At 43.5% G+C, this 20,776-nt stretch overlaps 1 protein-coding gene across 1 annotated transcript; it reads left to right on the forward strand.

Moving 5' to 3' along the window:
• Window positions 1-16,345: 16,345 nt before the first annotated feature.
• Window positions 16,346-17,710, forward strand: LOC306931999 (E3 ubiquitin-protein ligase TRIM21-like; the record flags this gene model as incomplete). Its single annotated transcript, XM_079513704.1, has 1 exon — window positions 16,346-17,710. The coding sequence occupies one exon, from the start codon at window positions 16,346-16,348 to the stop codon at window positions 17,708-17,710; it is 1,365 nt and encodes a 454-aa protein (XP_079369830.1).
• Window positions 17,711-20,776: the final 3,066 nt, after the last annotated feature.

A 20,776-nucleotide genomic window follows, 5' to 3' on the forward strand; every position in this document is an offset into this window, starting at 1 on the left:
TTCTCCTTTAAGAATATAGTGTTCTCAGTCTGGCAGGAATGTTGTGGACATTCATGCCTTACCTTCACTAGCAGTGATGTGTCAGGCTACATGGCTCATTTTGAATGGAAGCCAGCAACATACAAATCGACACCTGACAGCTGTGTGATGGAAACATCTAAGTTGAGCTGGCTTCACTTTTTTCAGCACTCTAATGACGCATTGAAGCGTCAATCATGTGTTTTTGTTTCACTGTTTCCACTCCCCTACTCTCTCTCCACACAATTCCTGTACCATTTAACATTCTTGCTGTTATCCACTGTCCTGTGCTATTTAACCCTATACCCATAGTCATTGAAGGAGAGTTGTGTCATATCAGTTCACAGTGAACCAGTGGCCAGGTCTTCTACACACATGTACATTGGCGAATAGTGACAAAGCCCTGAACCGTATAGCTGACCACATGTGTCTTACAGTATAGTTTTGTTTTAGCCTCACATAGGCAGCAATATCATCTTGCAATGCATATTGCCCCAGGCAGATTAAGTCTGGTCCCCTCTCAATTGTGGGAGGAATTCACCCGCGGCAGTGTACCATGGCTCCCGACATGCGTTGCCGGTAAGACACATGTGTGGCTGGTTAAAACATGCGTTGCCAGTTAAAACTCACCCGCGGGTTCCCTAGGCTGTGAGGTTAAGGTTAGGTTAGTGTTTGGGGTAGGGTGTCAGCGTAGCTGGTTAAAACTCACCCGTGGCTCCCGACATGCATTTCCTCAGTGGCGTTTTGAAGCACCCGGAAGACTTCCGGAAGTATAATGATAACTCACTGGCTCGAGCGAGCGGAAGTTTAGCCTAGCCTAGCCCCGGACCTCAATTTTGAGGTCCGGGCTTTTCACGTGACGTCATGACCGTCCGTCCACTTCCATTAAGTGCTGCAATTCCTCATTTCGCCAGTAGGTAGTGGCATCTTCAACTTTGGATAACCTTACTGGGGGCTTGGTGGCGTTCCTGTGAGGTTATAGGGTTTACTTTGGGGTAGGGTGTTAGACTAATGCAGAAACACTGCTGCGGCTGCTATCGGCAGTTGGCGGCAATGTCGCGGCTGGCTCCGGTGCCAAAAGTGCACTCTCTCTCTCTCGAATTTTCAAGTAAAGAAACAACAGAATGGAAATCTGTCATTTTCAATATAAGCTACACAATAGTCAACGGTTAAAACGTATATGTTAAACTGTGTTTTATCAGTTGAATTAACAAAATTGCCTTGAAATACTTAATCTTTTTCAGACACAAAGGCAAAGTAGGTTACGTTCCCTCGATGTTCCTGGAGCCGTACCACCTCCAACGATCACGCCTCTACAGCGTAATAGGAAAGCTACCCAACAGTTCCACCTTGAATATGGCAGCTAATGGCTTGCGGAACGTAGCCCGTCGTGGTACCATCTTTTCATCTTTCAGTCTTCCCGAGGAACCCAACTCCCCCGATGTCTCTGTTCAGCGCACACTTGAGTCAGACAGGATCAAACAGCTCCTATCCCTGGACAGCTACAAACGTAGCGTTAAGTTCTCCAGTGTCTCCACCATCTCCATCCCAGACAGCTACAAACGTAGCGTAAGCACAGTATCCGAGGTCTCCAGTGTCTCTAGCTTCTCCATCCCAGACAGCGACATTGGCCCCGTCACCACACCGTCCAGGCCTTCCAGTTTCTCTTCCATGAGCTCCTCGGAGAGTGGAATTTCCGCTTACAAACCCAGGTCGTTTCGGGGGCAGAGCATGAAGGATCATCCAGGCCATGCCTCCTTATACCAAACCAGTCCAGATCTGAGATTGTACCAGGGGCAAGACCAGGACCATCCGGACCATACCTCCTCATCCCAACCCAGGATGAGTGACGGCAGAAGCTCCGGCCCAGATCTCAGATCCACCGACCTCCCCCAGCCAGACACCAGTTCTGATAGTTCTGGCTCGGACAGGTCCAAAGGTAGCAAGGCAGAGCTGGCTGATGGGAAACGCAGCAGCAGCTCAGATGTCAGCCCCACTTATGGTCTCAGATTGTCTCAGGGGCAGCAGGACCATCCAGGCCATACCTCCTCATTCCAACCCAGGATGAGTGACGGCAGAAGCTCGGGCCCAGATCTCAGCTCCACCGACTTCCCCCACCCAGGCACCAGTTCTGATAGTTCTACCGGGACAAGTAATGGCAGACACGCCAGCCCGGATCTCCGATTGTCCCAGGGACAACACCAGGACCCTCCGGACTATACCTCCTCATCCAAACCCCAGACAAGTAATAGAGGACACACAAGCCCAGATCTTACTCCCAATTATCCCCTACCTCCCCCACCTATCAGTTTGTCTCAGGGGCAGGACGAGGACCATTCAGACCATACCTCCTCATTCCAACCCAGGATGAGTGACGGCGAAAGCTCCGGCCCAACCGGCCTCCCCCACCCAGGCACCAGTTCTGATAATTCTACCGGGACAAGTAATGGCAGACACGCCAGCCCAGATCTCCGATTGTCCCAGGGACAACACCAGGACCCTCCGGACTATACCTCCTCATCCAAACCCCAGACAAGTAATAGCGGACACACAAGTCCTGATCTTAGTCCCACCTATTATCCCCTACCTCCCCCACCTATCAGTTTGTCTCAGGGGCAGGACGAGGACCATACAGACCATACCTCCTCATTCCAACCCAGGATGAGTGACGGCGAAAGCTCCGGCCCAGATCTCAGCTCAACCGGCCTCCCCCACCCAGGCACCAGTTCTGATAATTCTACCGGGACAAGTAATGGCAGACACGCCAGCCCAGATCTCCGATTGTCCCAGGGACAACACCAGGACCCTCCGGACTATACCTCCTCATCCAAACCCCAGACAAGTAATAGCGGACACACAAGCCCTGATCTTAGTCCCACCTATTATCCCCCACCTCGCCCACCTATCACTTTGTCTCAGGGGCAGGACGAGGACCATACAGACCATACCTCCTCATCCCAATCCAGGATGAGCGACGGCGAAAGCTCCGGCCCAGATCTCAGCTCAACCGGCCTCCCCCACCCAGGCACCAGTTCTGATAGTTCTGGCTCGGACAGGTCCAAAGGTAGCAAGGCAGAGCTGGCTGATGGCAAACGCAGCAGCAGCTCAGATGTCAGCCCCACTTATGGTCTCAGATTGTCTCAGGGGCAGCAGGACCATCCAGGCCATACCTCCTCATTCCAATCCAGGATGAGTGACGGCGAAAGCTCCGGCCCAGATCTCAGCTCCACCGACCTCCCCCACCCAGGCACCAGTTCTGATAGTTCTACCAGGACAAGTAATGGCAGACACGCCAGCCCAGATCTCCGATTGTCCCAGGGACAACACCAGGACCCTCCGGACTATACCTCCTCATCCAAACCCCGGACAAGTAATAGCGGACACACAAGCCCAGATCTTAGTCCCACCTATTATCCCCCACCTCCCCCACCTATCACTTTGTCTCAGGGGCAGGACGAGGACCATTCAGACCATACCTCCTCATTCCAATCCAGGATGAGTGACGATGAAAGCTCTGGCCCAGATCTCAGATCCACCGACCTCCCCCAGCCAGACACCAGTTCTGATAGTTCTGGCTCGGAGAGGTCCAAATGGCAAGTGGTCCAAGTGTCTGATGGCAAACGCAGCAGCAGCTCAGATGTCAGCCCCACTTATGGTCTCAGATTGTCTCAGGGGCAGCAGGACCATCCAGGCCATACCTCCTCATTCCAACCCAGGATGAGTGACAGCAGAAGCTCCGGCCCAGATCTCAGCTCCACCGACTTCCCCCAGCCAGACACCAGTTCTGATAGTTCTGGCTCGGACAGGTCCAAAGGTAGCAAGGTTGAGCTGGTAGTGGCCTCACAGGTCCCTCGAAAGGTGGTCTTTGTTTCTACATCAACATATCAACATATATTGAGAAAACAAAAAAGAGAAGGGGGAATTATTACAAAGAACAATGGAGAATAAACCCAATACATCAAACTAGAAAATGTAGCCTACAGTACTTCACTGTGCAAAATGTATGGGAGTTAGGAATAGAGGGTAAGTGCATGTATAAAGTGAGTGGCAAAGTGAGTTTAACGTTGTTTAATGCAATCAGATAGGACTTTTCTGTTTTTATGTCTTTTTGCCACTCAGTAGGCGTTACCGCATAACGTCCGGTATGATCATGATGTTGTGCGCAATGCCGCACATAGCCTCTATAAAGGAGTTAATGGCATATAATTCATAATACAATATATAACTTTAGGTAGTCTGGTGCACGTGAGTACATTATTATTTTAAACAATCCAGATTTCTTGGTGGTGGGGCACAGATGACACATATCAACATGGATCACACGTGCTTTTACACATAAACAAATCTAGCCATAACCTACAATAAATCACACAAATGTGAGTCTGGACCTGAGATTTTGTTAATATATATAATATAATATATGAAATATAAACACTCCTGCACACTGTCTTCAAATGCAGTAGAAAAGTTTATTAAGGGCAGCAACGTTTTGGTAGAATAGACCGAAATGTTAAATCTGAGACAAACCACAAGCAGAATTTCTTTTAAAAATCACACCTGTGTGAAGTGAGTGGTGCAACTCCGTGTGGGGTCCCCGGGGTGTCCCCGGAAGTTCCAGACCCACAGGAATGCGCCCAGGGTGCCGGCCCGGTTCCGGCGAGCCGCCCCGCGTCCGAAACGGTAGAGAAATGACAGTTACCGTGTGGGGGACCCCAGGGACCGTACTGTCACACCCGAAATCATCATACAGATAATATGTGTGTGTGTGTGTGTGTGTGTGTGCGTGTGCGTGTGCGTGTGCGTGTGCGTGTGCGTAACAGTGACACTTGGTTGTGAAAACCAACCAAACGCAATTTCCGTGCTCGGACAGACCCACCCACGGACACACATAGCTCCGTAAGGGAGTGGTTGCACCACTCAAAAATTACTTAAACATAAATTGAGTCCTTTATGGATGAAGTTTAGTTTTTTTATATTTTGTGTACCTTTTTATATATATATATTTTTTGTGTAAACACTGTATTTGTTACTATTGGTCGTTGTTGTCTCTGTTAAATGTAGAGCTTCACTGTTTTAGCTGATGACTAGATTTTGTCTGTTTTAAATTTCAATGATCTGTTTTTATTGTATACATTGTTGTGTGGACCCCAGGAAGACTAGCGACCACTTTGTGGAAGCTAATGGGGATCCCAATAAAGAATAAAGAAAGAATGTTGCTGTTCCCTTAATAAACTGTAGACATTATATTTAGTATGACTCAGTTACACAGATGAACATTGTTACTTTGTGAAAATAGCCAAACTACAAGCTCACATGCCTCACACTGCGAGCCATTTGTAATAATAATAATAACCTTTATTCGTATTAGTCCGGCAGTCGAGGTGGACGGGTGGTAAATTTGGTATATTATAGTCTTTTTTTATTGGCCTAAAATATTGTACACATATTCATGAATCCACTTGCTGACCGGCTGTCACTATTGGGCAATTTTTGTATAGGGGTTTCTTGTGACCCTACCATTAACATCCTATAGCAGGCAAAAATTGAAAACTTTCCTTTTGCTTTATGTAGCATGTATGTAACATGTCAAACTAGGGGGTTTTCATGATTCTGAATCCATTCCAAGCATTAGTTTTGCACAAAATACACTCCTTGGGCTAAAAACAGCCGTAGCCACTTGCCCAAAATGTGCTGACCTCATCACATTTGTGCTGACCTCCTCACATTTGTCATGACGTCTATGGTGTTTTTTGTGCAAAACAAATGCTTGGAACGGATTCAGAATCATGAAAACCCCCTAGTTGTCACATGTCACATGCTACTTAAAGCATAAGGAAAGTTTGACATTTTTGACAATTTTGCCTGTCATAGGATGCTAATGAAAACAAAATTGCCCAATAGCGAACAGCTATTGGATTCATGAATGTATGTATATAGACAATATTTTAGGCCAATAAAAAAGACTATATACCAAATTTCCCACTTTAAACAAAAGAAGCCTGTCGGCTGCCGGACTACAAGCACCTTTCATGACATAGAAATGCAGCGCAAAGTACTTTACAGGGCAGAAAAGAGGAAAGAGGAAAAACGTAAAATGTCATTTAAAACGAGCAAAAACAGAATAATGTTAAGACAATAAAACAATAGCAAAGAGCATAAAACCGGCAGCAAATGCAGAACAATGAGTATACTACAGTATATGAATAAGAACACAGAGGTTTTAAAAGCTCAACTAAAAGCAATAGTGAAAAGGTGGGTTTTGAGCTGTGCTTTAAAGACGTCTACAGGGGGTGCCTGTCTAAGCTGTAGCGGGCTGTGGGAGTTTACTGTATGCTGGGTTTAGGCTGTCGGCCTGTAGAAACAGAAAGCTGCCTCACTGTATTTATTTGTCGCCATATTTTTAGGCACCTTGAGCAGGCCAGCATTTGAGGACCTAAGAGGGAGGTTTGGGACATCTAAGTAAAGCATTTTAGAATCAATCCTAAAAACAAAAGTAATGAGGCTAAAACTGGAGTAATAGGTTCTCTCATCTTGTAGAATAGATCTTCTAGATCGGCTATTTACAATGTTTGCCTCTTTCTTATGTAATATATGACAATTTGGCCAATTTGGTATAAGTTGTTGACAGTATTATTATTTGAGTTGTGTGATATATTTTCAGAACTTACAATCAGAGTGTAAAGAAATAGAAAAGGTATAGAGTGGAATGAATCAATGTTCTTTTAATACAAGAGCTGTCCGGAACAGCCCAGGGAGACTGAATGCAATGCAAGCCTCCTGAGCATCAGACATCCGCCTCTCTTATAGACAACAAGAGACCATAAATTCACTGGAGGTGTGGTTAATGTACCACACCTCAGTCAAACAAGGATCTATGTAAAAAATAGTTCATCTGACAGGCAACCGACAGGTGCACGAGAGCCTGGCTTCCTTAATTTCCATTACAGTTGACAGTATACAGTATAATGATTACCTTGTGTGTTTATTTGTTGCTCTATACTGTATTATCTATCAATACATCTTCATTTATAAAGCAAATCTTACACATATGCAAAAAGAAAATATTATAACATATTATATAACGTTTTAACAAGGACATGCATTCATGCAGCTTAAACAAACGACAGGTGCACGAGTCACTGTCACTGAGCCGGGTTTTTGACGTCAGGGTTAGGCAGCAATAAACAAGGGGAAAACCCCCATGTTTTCCCCTTTTTTGAGTGTGTGAATGTTTTTAGAGCATGCACAAACACAAGTCTTTTTATGAGACCAATCTCTCTGCAAAAGAAAAAGAAAGACAAGAAAAAAAGGCAGACAGAAACAGCTTATAACCTGCATGTGTGTAGAATCAGAATCTGTTATATATAGTCACATGACAGGTGTATCTACAGATGAAAATCAGTGGGCATTTCTTGTGACATTTCGTTAAGGGTGGTTGGCAGAGAGAGGGAGAGCAGGGAGAAAAACAGAAAAATAAACATGTTAAAGATGATTAAAAGATACATGTATACATGTAGCTACCCAAATATAAAGACATGTGTAGGGACCTCACTCCTTTAACGTCGTACTCTAAGCATTAAAAGTCCATAGACTTGGCTGCCATATGATGTAATTTCCGAAATCCAGATCAAAATCACACTTGAAAATGAGGTGCGCCCACTGTGGCTGCCACATGACGTCACTGCTTAAAGCAAACATTAAATGTTCATAGCCAGACATTTCTCCCCTCAATAAACTGTATTTTGTACATGAGATTAGACAAAAGATGCAGAGTGCAACGCATCCTTCGGTCAGCATAGCAGCCAGGCCCGGATTAACAATGGAATTTAGTGGAGCTTAAAGGGCCACTTCACCCCTTTTGCAACCAGATCTTATTTTAATGATGTTTGATGTTTCCTGGGGTTCTTATGTGGGTAATTTGTGTTTTTAGATATTTCAGTATTTCAAAGTGTCCATGGGCTCCATGATGTCATGGACACTGGGCTCACTTACTTCCTGGACCATATCAAGGACATGCCCAAATTTGTGCATGTACAACTTCCTGGTCTCAACTGCGCATGTTTCTTTCCTTCCATGGAGCACCATATGGAGCAACATGGCGTCGCCCGTACGGTCTTCGCGACTCGTCCTCTTTAGACAGTCCTTGGACCACATGTTGTCTCAGTAAGACAGCCCTCCCATGGGTCAGGCAGGTGGGTGAGGTTATAGACTGACACACGGTGCAAAGAGTGGTGAGAGGTGAGAGAACTCACACAGGATACAGATGAAACAAGCCCATTTGTAAGTGATGCCAAAGAAATTAGCAGATAAAATTGGAACTGGGAGACTATAACATTTAAACTGATAAATGGGTACTCTCTCCTGATTGGCTGAAATTGGCAACCTACCTGAACATGTATTTTGTGTTTATTAAAGAGCTGGAGAGACAGAAAGATCCATGTTACTTAACAAACATAGCGATGATTACTATATGCTATGATTACATTGCATATACGGATGGAATTTAGAAATCTTGCTAAATCCTATGTGTATTTACATTTACACACATTCATTTTATGTGTGGTGTTCAATGTTCATTATTATGAGCTGTTCTGTCCAAATAAACGTATAAATACCAGTAAGACGCTCTGAGGGCGAGAAGCGAGACGCACTGAAACAACAGAGCTTCTTAATACGGCACAGTTAAGAAGCAGGAGTAAAACCATTAATCTGGTGTCCGACTGTCCGTAAGGTCAGATGTAGAGTTGCTGGCCGGCTCCATATATGCAGATCTAGGTGATCCAGTCTTCTCCATGACACGCACCACCATATATGGAGCGTGTCTTGAGTGTACAGGGTTTGATGAGGTCAGATCAACATATGGAATGTCAGAACAGGTCAGCTCCATATATGGAGATCTAAGGGTTTGATGAGGTCAGATCAGCATATATATGGAATTAATTCGGTATTGTCCACATATGGAGCGTGTCACGAGGCGTGACGGACGCGAGATGTTCATAGTAAACTGCGACCTATGGTAGCAACAAAATAAATAAACTATGGGCTCCATCTTGCGGCAGGGGCCCTTTTTCCTTAATTTGGGGATTTAGTATTGTGTGAGAGGTGTGGCCCCCGTAAAATTTGTTATCTTGTTTTAAGTCCCTTAAACAACCCTTACATTATGCATAGGTGTGGTTTGGGCGTTACAATGATTAAACCAATCACCATGCCATGTTGCTGTTGCCTTTAAGAGATCCATTATCCATTTAACATTATGCTCAGTGATTTACACTATGGCCCATGGCTATGGAAGAGCGACACACGTTGCTGCCTTGAAATATAGCCTATTTATATTTGATACAGAGGCCGGGTTGTTTTGTGTCCAGTAGCTCCAACACAGCCTCACTCGTGCAAATCTAATAACTTCTTTGACTAGACAATTAAACACAATAATGAACTAGAAAAAGTGCCCTTCTGGGCACAGGTCTCCACCAGGAGGATAGGAGTGTGTGTGTGATGTTTGGCAAAATGTTTAGGAGCAATATAAACGTGTGTGTGTGTGTGTGACACGGCTTGGCCTGTTGTAGCGCCACCATGAGGCTGATTTGAAAACTGTCAAGTGGCATTTCTTCCAAAGCTTAGTGGGAATATGCATGCACAGTTTCACCACAATCGGACGCTGCGTTGAGTAGTTGTGGCGATTTGTACAAAACGGGTACAAAGCGGGCTACTCCTGAAAAGTTTAGAAGCCAATCGTAGCCAATGAGGGTGGATGATGAGAAATCAAACAAACCCGTCTTGATTACATGACTATGAAGAAGATGTGTACCGACTTGCGTGAAATTTGGATACATTCTGAAGGAGTAATATTAGAAAATGTGTTTTACATATGTCGGCCTCCTGGTGGCGCTATAAAGAGCAGATGTGAAAAATTCCAGGCAAAGGTTTTTCCTTGGCCTCTAGGGAGTTGGCATACAAAGTTATCCACAGATCCGTGCAGTTAGAGGTCAAAACACTTTTCGGCCAGTTATAGCGCCACCATGAGGCTGAGTTGAAAATGTTCATGTGGCATTTCTTCCTCGGCCTAGTGGGAATGTGCGTGCACAATTTCACGGAAATCACACGATGTGTTCATGATTTGCAGCATTTTGTTTGAAACTGAGCACTCCTGCGAACTTTGGAAGCCAATCTTAGCCAATCAGGATGGAGTCTGAGAAATCTGAAAGACCCGTTTCGTTGAATGGCTCTAGAGAGACTGTGTACCAATTTGCGTGATGTTTGGACAAAATCTGTAGGTGTACTGTCCAAAAACTTGTTTTGCACAAAGCGGCCTCCTGGTGGCGCTATAACAGGCCGTTCTGGAAATTTTGGGGCAGAGGTTCATCGTTGGCATCCAGGGAGTGTGTGTGCAATATTTGGCATCGACCGGGTTAACGGTGCCGGAGATTAGCTGGTCACAGACGGAAGGACGGACGGACGGACACACACACACACACACACACACACACGGACGGACGGACGGAGTGCAAAACATACTCTCTCCCCATGCCTTCGGCCTGGTGGAGACAATAAGCACAAGGAATTGACACTGCTGATTATAGTCAAATAGATTTGTGAAGAATTAAGACAGAACGAGACCTCTGAGCTGTGAATGTTGTGCAACATGACTCAAGCCGAGGCAGCTCCAACTCAGGTCTCACCATCTCAGAGTCAGGAGCGCATTCTTTTATCAAACGGATTTCGCATTATGGGTGGTTTGAAGAGGCACTTTCCATTGTCCTAAACCTGTGTGCATAAGATAGCAAATATAGGGAAAGCGCATCAACACGCCTACAGACACACCTCCACCCGCAAATATAGGAGTCGGCAAAATGAATAGTGGGTTGTGTGGCCGCAAAGATAACGTTTATGCATAGTGGAAGCTCCTAAATGCGTAATTCAAGGATAAAGCATGGCATAAGATGGAGCCCTATAGTGTTAAACCTTTTAACAAAACACCTTTTGTTTTAACCAAAATATATCACAGTACATTTAAAACCCAAAGCCCTATAAGCTTGCTCAAAAGGATATAATGATTTATTGATTGACGGAGGGTCGAACACACTTGCTCAGTCACCTTTCCTGTGTATAAATAAAGGTTTGTGTGAGAACATTGTGTGTCGAATGTTTGAGGAATCTCAAACATTATGAAAACTTCCCCTGCTTATGAAAACTTCCTCTACTTTCATGGGAGCATGCAGTGGTAAGTCAAGGCAATGAGACCCATGACTGTGTGTGTGTGTGTGTGTGTGTGTGTGTGTGTGTGTGTGTGTGTGTGTGTGTGTGTGTGTGTGTGTGTGTCCTTATTTTTGGAAGCGGCGTGTAGTGAGCTTGTAGATCGACTAGTTTCACTAGTTTGGGTCCTGGGAAAACATCTAATCTCTCTTCTGGGTCACAGGCTAAAAGGTTTGGGAACCACTGCTCTATAGGACATACCCACATTATCATAAATAAATGCCCTCTGAGAAGAGAAGAGAAGAGAAGAGAAATGCATTCCTTTACTTTTTTATTATTATTAGTTTTTTGTTCATATAGTGCAATGAACATTCAGTTTCCAATGCACCTTTTGAGCTGCCAAACAGACAAACACAAAAACCGTGTTCAAAACAGTGGGCTGAAATAATAAAAATCACACCTGTGTGAACTGAGTGGTGTAAGGTATTATATAGCCTGATCAGCTGTGTTCTGACGTAATGTCTGACGTAATGAAATCAGCATCAACCAATCAGCATCAACCATGCTCATTTTTTTTGCACAGACAGACAGACAGACTAACAAAGCCAGTTGTAGAAGTGGTTTACACCACTCAAAAATGGATGAGAAGAAAAGAAAATATTTGCGACCGCAGGTCGCAGTTTACTATGAAACCGACCGTGCATTTCCCATCACGCCTCCATATATGGTCACGCATCGTGACATCATGTCTACTCACCCACGTCTCCATATATGGTCACACATCATGACATCACTGATGGGTATTTTCTTAATTATGATTTATTGTTTCATATTTTATGTTCACATCTTATTACTATGTTAAAAAATACCTTGTAAAGTATCTTGTATCTGGTGCACAGGACTGCCCTGTCACACAGTGATGTCATATCAATATTTGCGTGTGTATTAATTCCACTATCAGCTGTCACCCACTCCAGATTGTCAATTGTACCAAATGGAAATAAGATTAAATGGAAAAACATGGAAAACAACACGACGACAACATTGCCCTTAAAGATGAGGATAAACATACTCTCTCACCTCATGAGATAAAGGGTCAACAACAGTGACAGTGTAGAGGGTTTGACCCTAGTCTAGTCTACACTCAAGCAACGCTATATTTGGCGATGAACCCTTTTTTGTAAACGCATTGACAATGAAGGGAAAATGTATGTCATAATGTGTCATTTACGTCATATTGTCTCTTTATTGTTAATGGCGTTTAATGTTTGTGTTTGCACCGTGTGGAAGTTTGGAACTGACTATCATCACCATGGATCTCATCAAACCCTGAGGATATAGCCATGCATGGTTTGACGTACTAGATCATCATCTGCATATATGAGCCGGGCAGCAACTCTACATCTGACCTCACTGACACCAGATTAATAGTTTAACTCCTGCTTCTCAACTGTACCGTATTAAGAAGCTCTGTTGTTGCAGCGCGACCGCGCCCTCAAGCGTCTTACTGGTAATAGCCTAAATAAAGATAATCATAATATATTATATACATACACAATAAACAATATATAATCTATAATAACTAATAAGTAGACGATAAAAGTTTTAAAAAATAGTACATTGAGGTGGATGTGTCCATTGAAGATTATAATTGTATTAATGGAAAGAAAGGGTAGAGAAAAAAACAGAGGAAACAAAAAAGAAGCACAAAAAGAAAACAATAAAGAGAGAGAAAGGAATGGACTCAACGCATCACAGCTACTACAAGTTCATATTTACTACCAACCTACACCGGTGGTGTAGGTATATTTGCAAAGTAAAACATGTGTGGTTGCCAAACTTTCCAAAGTCCTGTTGCCTATTGTTAATATTGCACTGCATGACCAAAACATTGGAATGGAAGCCACCTCCAGCAGAGAAAATACATCCTTTACAACTGGAAGAACAGACTGTAATACAAATACAAAACTGACAGGTGTGCTGTTCTAAAACGGGAGTTGGACAGCGAAAGCATGTCGTGACTCGTCGTGACTCACTCAGCCGTTCTGTTTTACTTGGCACTTTGCCGTCACTCTGTCTGCTAAATTCCTTTACATTGTAATTTATAGTATTTGCTTTACATCTGACTTGTCCGTCTCGATAAGCTGATGATTATATAATGTTACATACATTACTACTTTACTTTACTAATTGACTAATACTTTGATATTAATATGTTGGATTTTTACATTAATGTGTATTTTCAGACATTTAACCAAAGAAAGTTACCATGGTTTTGTTTTTCCTTTTTTATTAATATAGTGTTATGCATCCATCCACCCATCCATCCATCTTCAATCCTTTACTATTCCTAATATATGTAAACGACATGACATCATGGCTTGTGACTGCAATCTGTTCCTGTTTGCGGATGACTCGGCACTGTTGGTCTCAGACAGAAACAAACTGCAGGTTGAAAAGGCCATCAGCTCTGAACTCGGTAGAATCTACACCGGGCTCGCTGATAACAAACTATCTTTCCACCTGGGAAAAACTGAATCCATTCTCTTTGGATCTAATAGTAATCTCAGCTAAGCCCACGGCTTCTCAGTTCAAGTGGGTGACAATATTATGAGAAATATTATAAGAAAATATGATATACCTGCCTAGGTTCCATCCTGCATGTAAATCTTTCCTGTGATAAAATGGCCACCAATGTAATCAAAATAGTCAACCAAAGAACAAGATTCCTGTACAGGATCTCCTCACTGGTCAACAAAAACACCTTGAAGGCCCTAACAGGAGCCCTTGTACAAGATTTCTTTGACTACGCATGCACCTCATGGTACCACAGCATCTCAAAGGCCCTGAAAACAAGGCTCCAGACATCCTAAAACAAACTGGTCAGGCTACTACTTGGCCTGACTCCCAGAACCCACCTCACCCTGCCCATTTTGATAGGCTGGAATGGCTTAGGGTTGACGACAGAGTACAGGATCTTGCAATGGGCCTTGTCTACAAGATTCGCTACACCACTAAGATACCCATGCACCTGTCTAAATACTTCCTCAATGTCAACAAAGTCCACAATCACCACACCAGAGGGAGTTCAACAAACTATGTGCAACCCAGATTCGGCTCAAACAAGGGGTTAAATTCAAGATGAATCACAATGGCTGCGGGGAGCTTAAAATGCCTATTGTGTAAAAACATCACAACAATAACTTACCTTCCTTGAATAGCCATCTATTCCTCCAAAGATAACAAAGTTGTAATAATTCAAGCATTTCGTACAGCTGCAATGTTGGTGAGTTTAATACAATCAGATTTCTGTATTTCTGTTTGGATGTATGGGCTGTCAACGGTTGGTGTTGCAAATCTAGATTCAACAGTATACAAATAAACATAAATCTAGTGTTTCAAATGGCTATAGGTACAATTATACAATGATGCTAATAGGATAACACAAGAAGCCTGTATAGGCTTATAATAATCTAATATCTAATAATGAAAATAAATCCATGATATTTCATACATTTTCCTTTGAATCCATTCATTCTGGTGTTGGGACTATAGACAGCTCTTCTAAAATCTACGGTCAACCACGACCTCTAGTGGTTCATTCAGTTATTAATTAATTATACTAATAAAACAGAGACCTACAGTGTAGACATGGTTGGTACTGGTTTAACTGGTCTCACACAGTGTAGTGTGTGTGTGTATGTGTGTGTATGTGTGTGTGTGTGTGTGTGTGTGTGTGTGTGTGTGTGTGTGTGTGTGTGTGTGTGTGTGTGTGTGTGTGTGTGTGTGTGTGTGTGTGTGTGTGTGTGCGCGCGAGCGCGCGCGCGTGCTTGTGGAAGACCTGGCCCAATGAAGTTTAGAGTCTATACAAAGACTGACTTGACTCTCACTTTTGTGATCATCAGTGTATGGTACTTTTATTACTACACTACACTACACCAAAGTACCATAACCAAAATATGTACCCCACAGGACCCGAGGGCATGTTGAGCATACAGTATGTGTCGAGTAGGACTTCAGTTGGATTCTATCTGTCTGTCCCTTTTATGCCATATATGGAGACACCTGATGTCATAAGTACAGTATATGACATCAGAAGCTGGACTCCAAGTACAATGATAATATATGCATGCCTGTGCCTGTGCCTGTGCCTGTGTGTGTGTGTGTGTGTGTGTGTGTGTGTGTGTGTGTGTGTGTGTGTGTGTGTGTGTGTGTGTGTGTGTGTGTGTGTGTGTGTGTGTGTGTGTGTGTGTGTGTGTGTGTGTGTGTGTGTGTGAGAGAGAGAGAGGCTTAGTAAGAATGAGGTGTGAATGAAAATAAAATGAAAAAACCATTGGGTGGATGAAGCCATAAACGTAATGAAATACAAAATGTTTAAAAACTCTAATGTCATGTAAACCATTTTCTGTTCCTCCTTGACTATGATCATTGCTTATGATATTGTGTATTGATATGCATTCAAGAATGTATGTAACCACTCAACCACCCAATACAAAAATGAATTATAAAAAAAAATCACACCCGTGTGAACTGAGTGGTGCAAATAAATGAATCCACAAAACTAGCGTAGTTTTTTGTATTGTTGACCTATTTCTTCCAGGTGCAGGACAAATGAAGATCAACACATTCCTGAAGATCTACAGTATGTTGATTGAATTGTTGTCCCAGCAATAAACTAAAGATTTACTAGTGTACAGACAATAATTGCTATACATGAATGCTGACAATGTGATATGCTGTTGAGACTGCTGTTTTCTGCCTCCTAGTTCCACGTCAATCTCTGTGATGACGTTGCACGCCTGTATGTTGTCAGTATGACGTGGTCTGATAAGGAGTCTCTTTACAAATAAACCTGAATTGACACTCTGGTGCTCAGTGTGTGGGAATGTCTTGTACGAGCAATTACACCCATGAAGAGCAGTTACGGTGTTCTATCTGTCTGGCTGTATTCACTGATCAAATCGCCACTCCATGTGCCCACAACTACTGTAACACCTGTATTACATATTACTGGGATACGAATACTAATTTGTTTCGGTGTCCACTATGTGCAAAAAATATCCATAAGAGACCAGAAGTCTCTGTACCAGAAGTCTCTGTACCAGAGGTCTCTGTCCATACTTTGATTTCCGAGATGGCCGATCAGTTCAGGAAGTCTCAGCAGCAACCTGCTGAACCGGATGATGTCTTGTGTGACGTCTGCACAGAGACCAAGCACAAGGCCCTGAAGTCCTGCCTGGTGTGTCTCACCTCCTACTGCGAGACTCACCTGGAACGTCACCAGACGGTCCCAGCGTTACAACGACACAAACTAATCAACCCTGTGAAGAACCTGGAGGACTTTATATGTAAGAAACATGACAGGCCTCTGGAGATGTTCTGTAAGACTGACCACATGTGTGTTTGTCAGTTTTGCAGTGAGTCCGACCACAAGTTACATCAACTTGTATCCCTGAAAGAAGAATGTGAAGGAAAGAAGGCTGAGCTCAGAAAGACAGATGCGGAAGTTCAGCAGATGATCCAGGAGAAAAAACAGAAGATCCAGGAGGTCAAACACTCGGTAGAGCTCAGCAACAAAGACATACACAAAAAGATAGCGGACACATGCACGCAGTTTTTCACTGCTCTGACGAGCTGTTTTGAAAAACATAAAGCAACAGAGAAACAGTCGGAAGGCTTAATTACAGAGCTGGAAAATGAAATCACTGAGTTAGAGAAGAGGAGCTATGAGCTGAAGCACCTCTCAAACACTGAAGACCACCTCCACCTCCTCCAAAAGTTCCCATCCATCAAAGCCCTTCGACATACCAAGGACGGGACAAAGGTCAATGACTATCCGTCTTATGTTGGGATTGTGAGGACAGCTGTGGCTCAGTTGGAGAAGACAATCAGTAAAGAGATGAAGAAGCTTTATGACGCTGAACTGAGTAGCATCCAGAAAGATGCAGTGAATGTAATTCTGAACCCTGATACAGCAGCACACAGTCAACTTGTCCTGTCTGAAGATGGAAAACAAGTGAACAATGGAGGCACAGAGAACAATCTGCCAGACAACAGAGAGAGATTCTCTCGATGCATCTTTGTCTTAGGTAAACAAAGAGTCTCCTCAGGAAGATTGTACTATGAGGTCCAGGTAAAAGGGAAGAATGGGTGGCATCTAGGAGTGGCCAGAGAGTCCATCAACAGTAAGGGAGACATCACCCTCAACCCCAAAAACGGTTACTGGACCGTGTCATTAAGGGATGAACATGTGTACTGGGCTGGTACCGACCCTCCTGTCCTCCTCCCTGTAAGAGAGAAGCTCCAGAAAGTGGGGGTGTTTGTGGGTTATGAGGAGGGCCTGGTCTCCTTTTATGATGTGGATGCCAGAGATCATATCTACTCTTTCACTGGCTGCAACTTCACTGAGAAACTATATCCATTATTCTGTCCTGGTATTAAGGATCACGGCAAAAACTCTGCTCCTCTTATCATATCTCCTGTCAATCACACAGTCTAATATCGGGGTGCAACTTACTCAAACAAATCGATTTAATCAATTATAAATAAAGAAATCACATTTGTGTGAAGTGAGGCGCCTGGTAATGTTTGTTTAAAGATCTGTAAACATACATTAAAAGTCCATATACTTGGCTGGTAAATGGTGCATTTATATAGCACCTTTATCCAAGGCGCTTTACATACATTGTGCATTACATTCACCCATTCATACACTGATGGCGGCGGAAACCATGCAAGGCACCAACCAGCACATCGGGAGCAATTAGGGGTTCAGTGTCTTGCTCAAGGACAATTCGACACCAACTCTGGGGGAGCCCGGGTTTGAACTGGCAACCTTGTGGTTACCATCCGGCCACTCTACGCCTGAACCACCGCCGCCCCTGCTACTCTGTTTGTTAAAAGTGCTCTAAACAAACATCAAAATTCCATATACTTGCTCAAAATAAACATTAAAAGTCCACAGACTTGGCTACCACATGTCATATTTAGTGCTCTAAACAAACATTAAAAGTCCACAGACTTGGCTACCACATGTCATGTTTAGTGCTCTAAACAAACATTAAAAGTCCACAGACTTGGCTACCACATGTCATGTTTAGTGCTCTAAACAAACATTAAAAGTCCATATATCTTTGGCTGCTACATGACATAATTCCGAAAGCCTGCAGACACTATAGCGACCCTCAAAACAAAAATAACAAAAAACTAAAACAAAACAATAATACAATTATACTAAATAATCAATCATTATTTTAATCAAATAATTGATTAGTAATCCATATTTTTGGCTTGTACTTGTATATCATATACATGTATATTATAGGCAAAAAGTAAAAAATAAAAACATTCACAAATAGTGAATATTGGCCTGCACCTACAAGCTGAGATTGTTGTTTTCATAATTTTAATCGATTATAGTCCATTCATTGATATAAAAAGTGCTTCTTGAGTGTTTTATGGCCTCGCATGCTGATGCTCGACAGGAGGGTGTGGAGGGCAGTGATTCAGGAGTCCCGAGTTGGTGTTTGCTAGACCTTGCATAGCCTCTTGAGTATAGAACTGAGGCTCAGGGGCAGCAACATGACAGACTTACTGTAAGTAAGTAAAGTGTGAGTGTGTTGAAACTAAACATACTCAAATAAACCCTAAATATCCCAATAGTAACCAATAGTAATTTCCAGTTAGGAATGATTGGCTTTCCAGCCTGGACCCTTTCAACGCAGAACACTTGACTGAACCAACTTTGCTGTGACTATATGCGTGTGTGCGCATTTGTGCATGCCCGACGTACTCGTGTATATGGTTTGCATTGTTTTAACAATATCAATATATATTGTACATATTGTACTCCCACAATTGTGATCTTGTAGATCTGCTTTTTTCCACCAAAAAGTGAACAATAAGGAATGTTATACATATGAATTTGGGTGGCGTGGTCCTTGTCCTCGACATGAAACTGTTTGAGAACCACTGGGTTAACAACATTAGAAAGGAAGACCAAATAAGCAACACTTTAGAGCAAAATAATAATAATAATAATAATAATAATAATAATTACAACAGAAAAAAGAAGCTTATCATTACTAAATGGACCGATCGCTGTCTGTCTGTCTGTCTGTCTGTCCACTTCCGGGTCACCAGTGAAAGGGTCACCAGTGAAATGCATGTTGGGACGGACACAGATTAATACTGGGACACATTTTTCCGCGTAAAACTCGGACCCTGATACTACTAGCTACTCTTGCGTCAGTCGACAGAACTTCTTCTTTGGGGAAGCATCGCGGCCAATGCGGGGGTTGCGTGGCACAGGCACCTGAAAGCCAGCTCTGACAGTTGGACGGGGGCATGTTAACGTGAACACACGCGCTGTTTCATAATGTTATGATCATCCAACAAATATAAAAGTGCACAGGATTGTAACTGTTGCCAAGGCAATTCCCCGTCCGGGTGGACTTAAACCCTGTTGTTGTTAGACCATCTGTAAACAATTCCACCCCTATCAGTAATGTGATCTATTACATTACATTACCCACACTGAACATCATTTGCTGTTCATATATTCAGAACGGGTAAGGACTAGTAATAATAATTATAACAAAAAAGCATCGCATGGATGCATCCTCAGTGATGTATCCCAATGTCATCGGGGTTTCGGGTCTCTCGAACATCATACCCCTCACTCAGGCGACCCAGCCGGGGTGATCATGTCCCGACTTACGTCCCAGTAGCTACCCTCAATCAGTCCCATTAGGGAAAAACCAGGGCCACACAATCCGTTGGAACTTGGAACTACTCCATAACTACTCTCCCAGGGCTGGGAGGTACGCTTCTGGCGCATGGAAGGACTAGGCTCTGTGGGTTGACTCCTATCCGGGCCCCTCCTACGTCTCACCAGGTCCACTCCTGCTCTCACCAGGCCCAAGATCTGTGCGTTGCACCAGAGTCCCAGCACCAGACACTTCATTCAGGAGTGGTGGGCAATGGTTCTGCAGACTCCACCCGAGTGAGAAGGTGGTCCTGCGGGCTCCGCTTGGTGTTTGAATGGCCCTCCTAAAGGCCTCACGAGGGTTTGTTGGGCTTCCTCCTCACGGAGTTCACAGGCTGGGGAGCTAACCCATACTGCTCACCCGGGTGCCGTCTACATTCCGGCTGTCACCCGTCTCTCCGGTGGTCACCAGACTATACCTGGTTGTCACATAGTCTATTCCTATGAGTCACTATAAATAGAAGAACTATAACTATAATATCACTCGCAAACTTTTCAAAACTGATGCTGCTGACACACAGAGGCCATCGGGGAGGCATGTTGATGCAGTTGTGAGGAGATCACTGAGTAGCCTTCCAGATGTGGAACATGGTTCACCACCATCAGTGTTCTTGTGTTCTATTGTATTGTTAAAATAAATATATTTTCTGGCACGGAGCGCCATCTGACTGTGCATGTGCGTGGCATGGAAAGATAAGAATAAATGTATTACCACCTGGTATGGCTGTTTGTCTGCAGCCTTAAAGTCCCAACTGCTACAACTGAACATTTGTTCAAAGATTGTTGGACAACCACTTC

Source organism: Electrona antarctica (genome assembly GCF_951216825.1).
Source record: "Electrona antarctica genome assembly, chromosome: 11".
Lineage (NCBI taxonomy): Eukaryota > Metazoa > Chordata > Actinopteri > Myctophiformes > Myctophidae > Electrona > Electrona antarctica.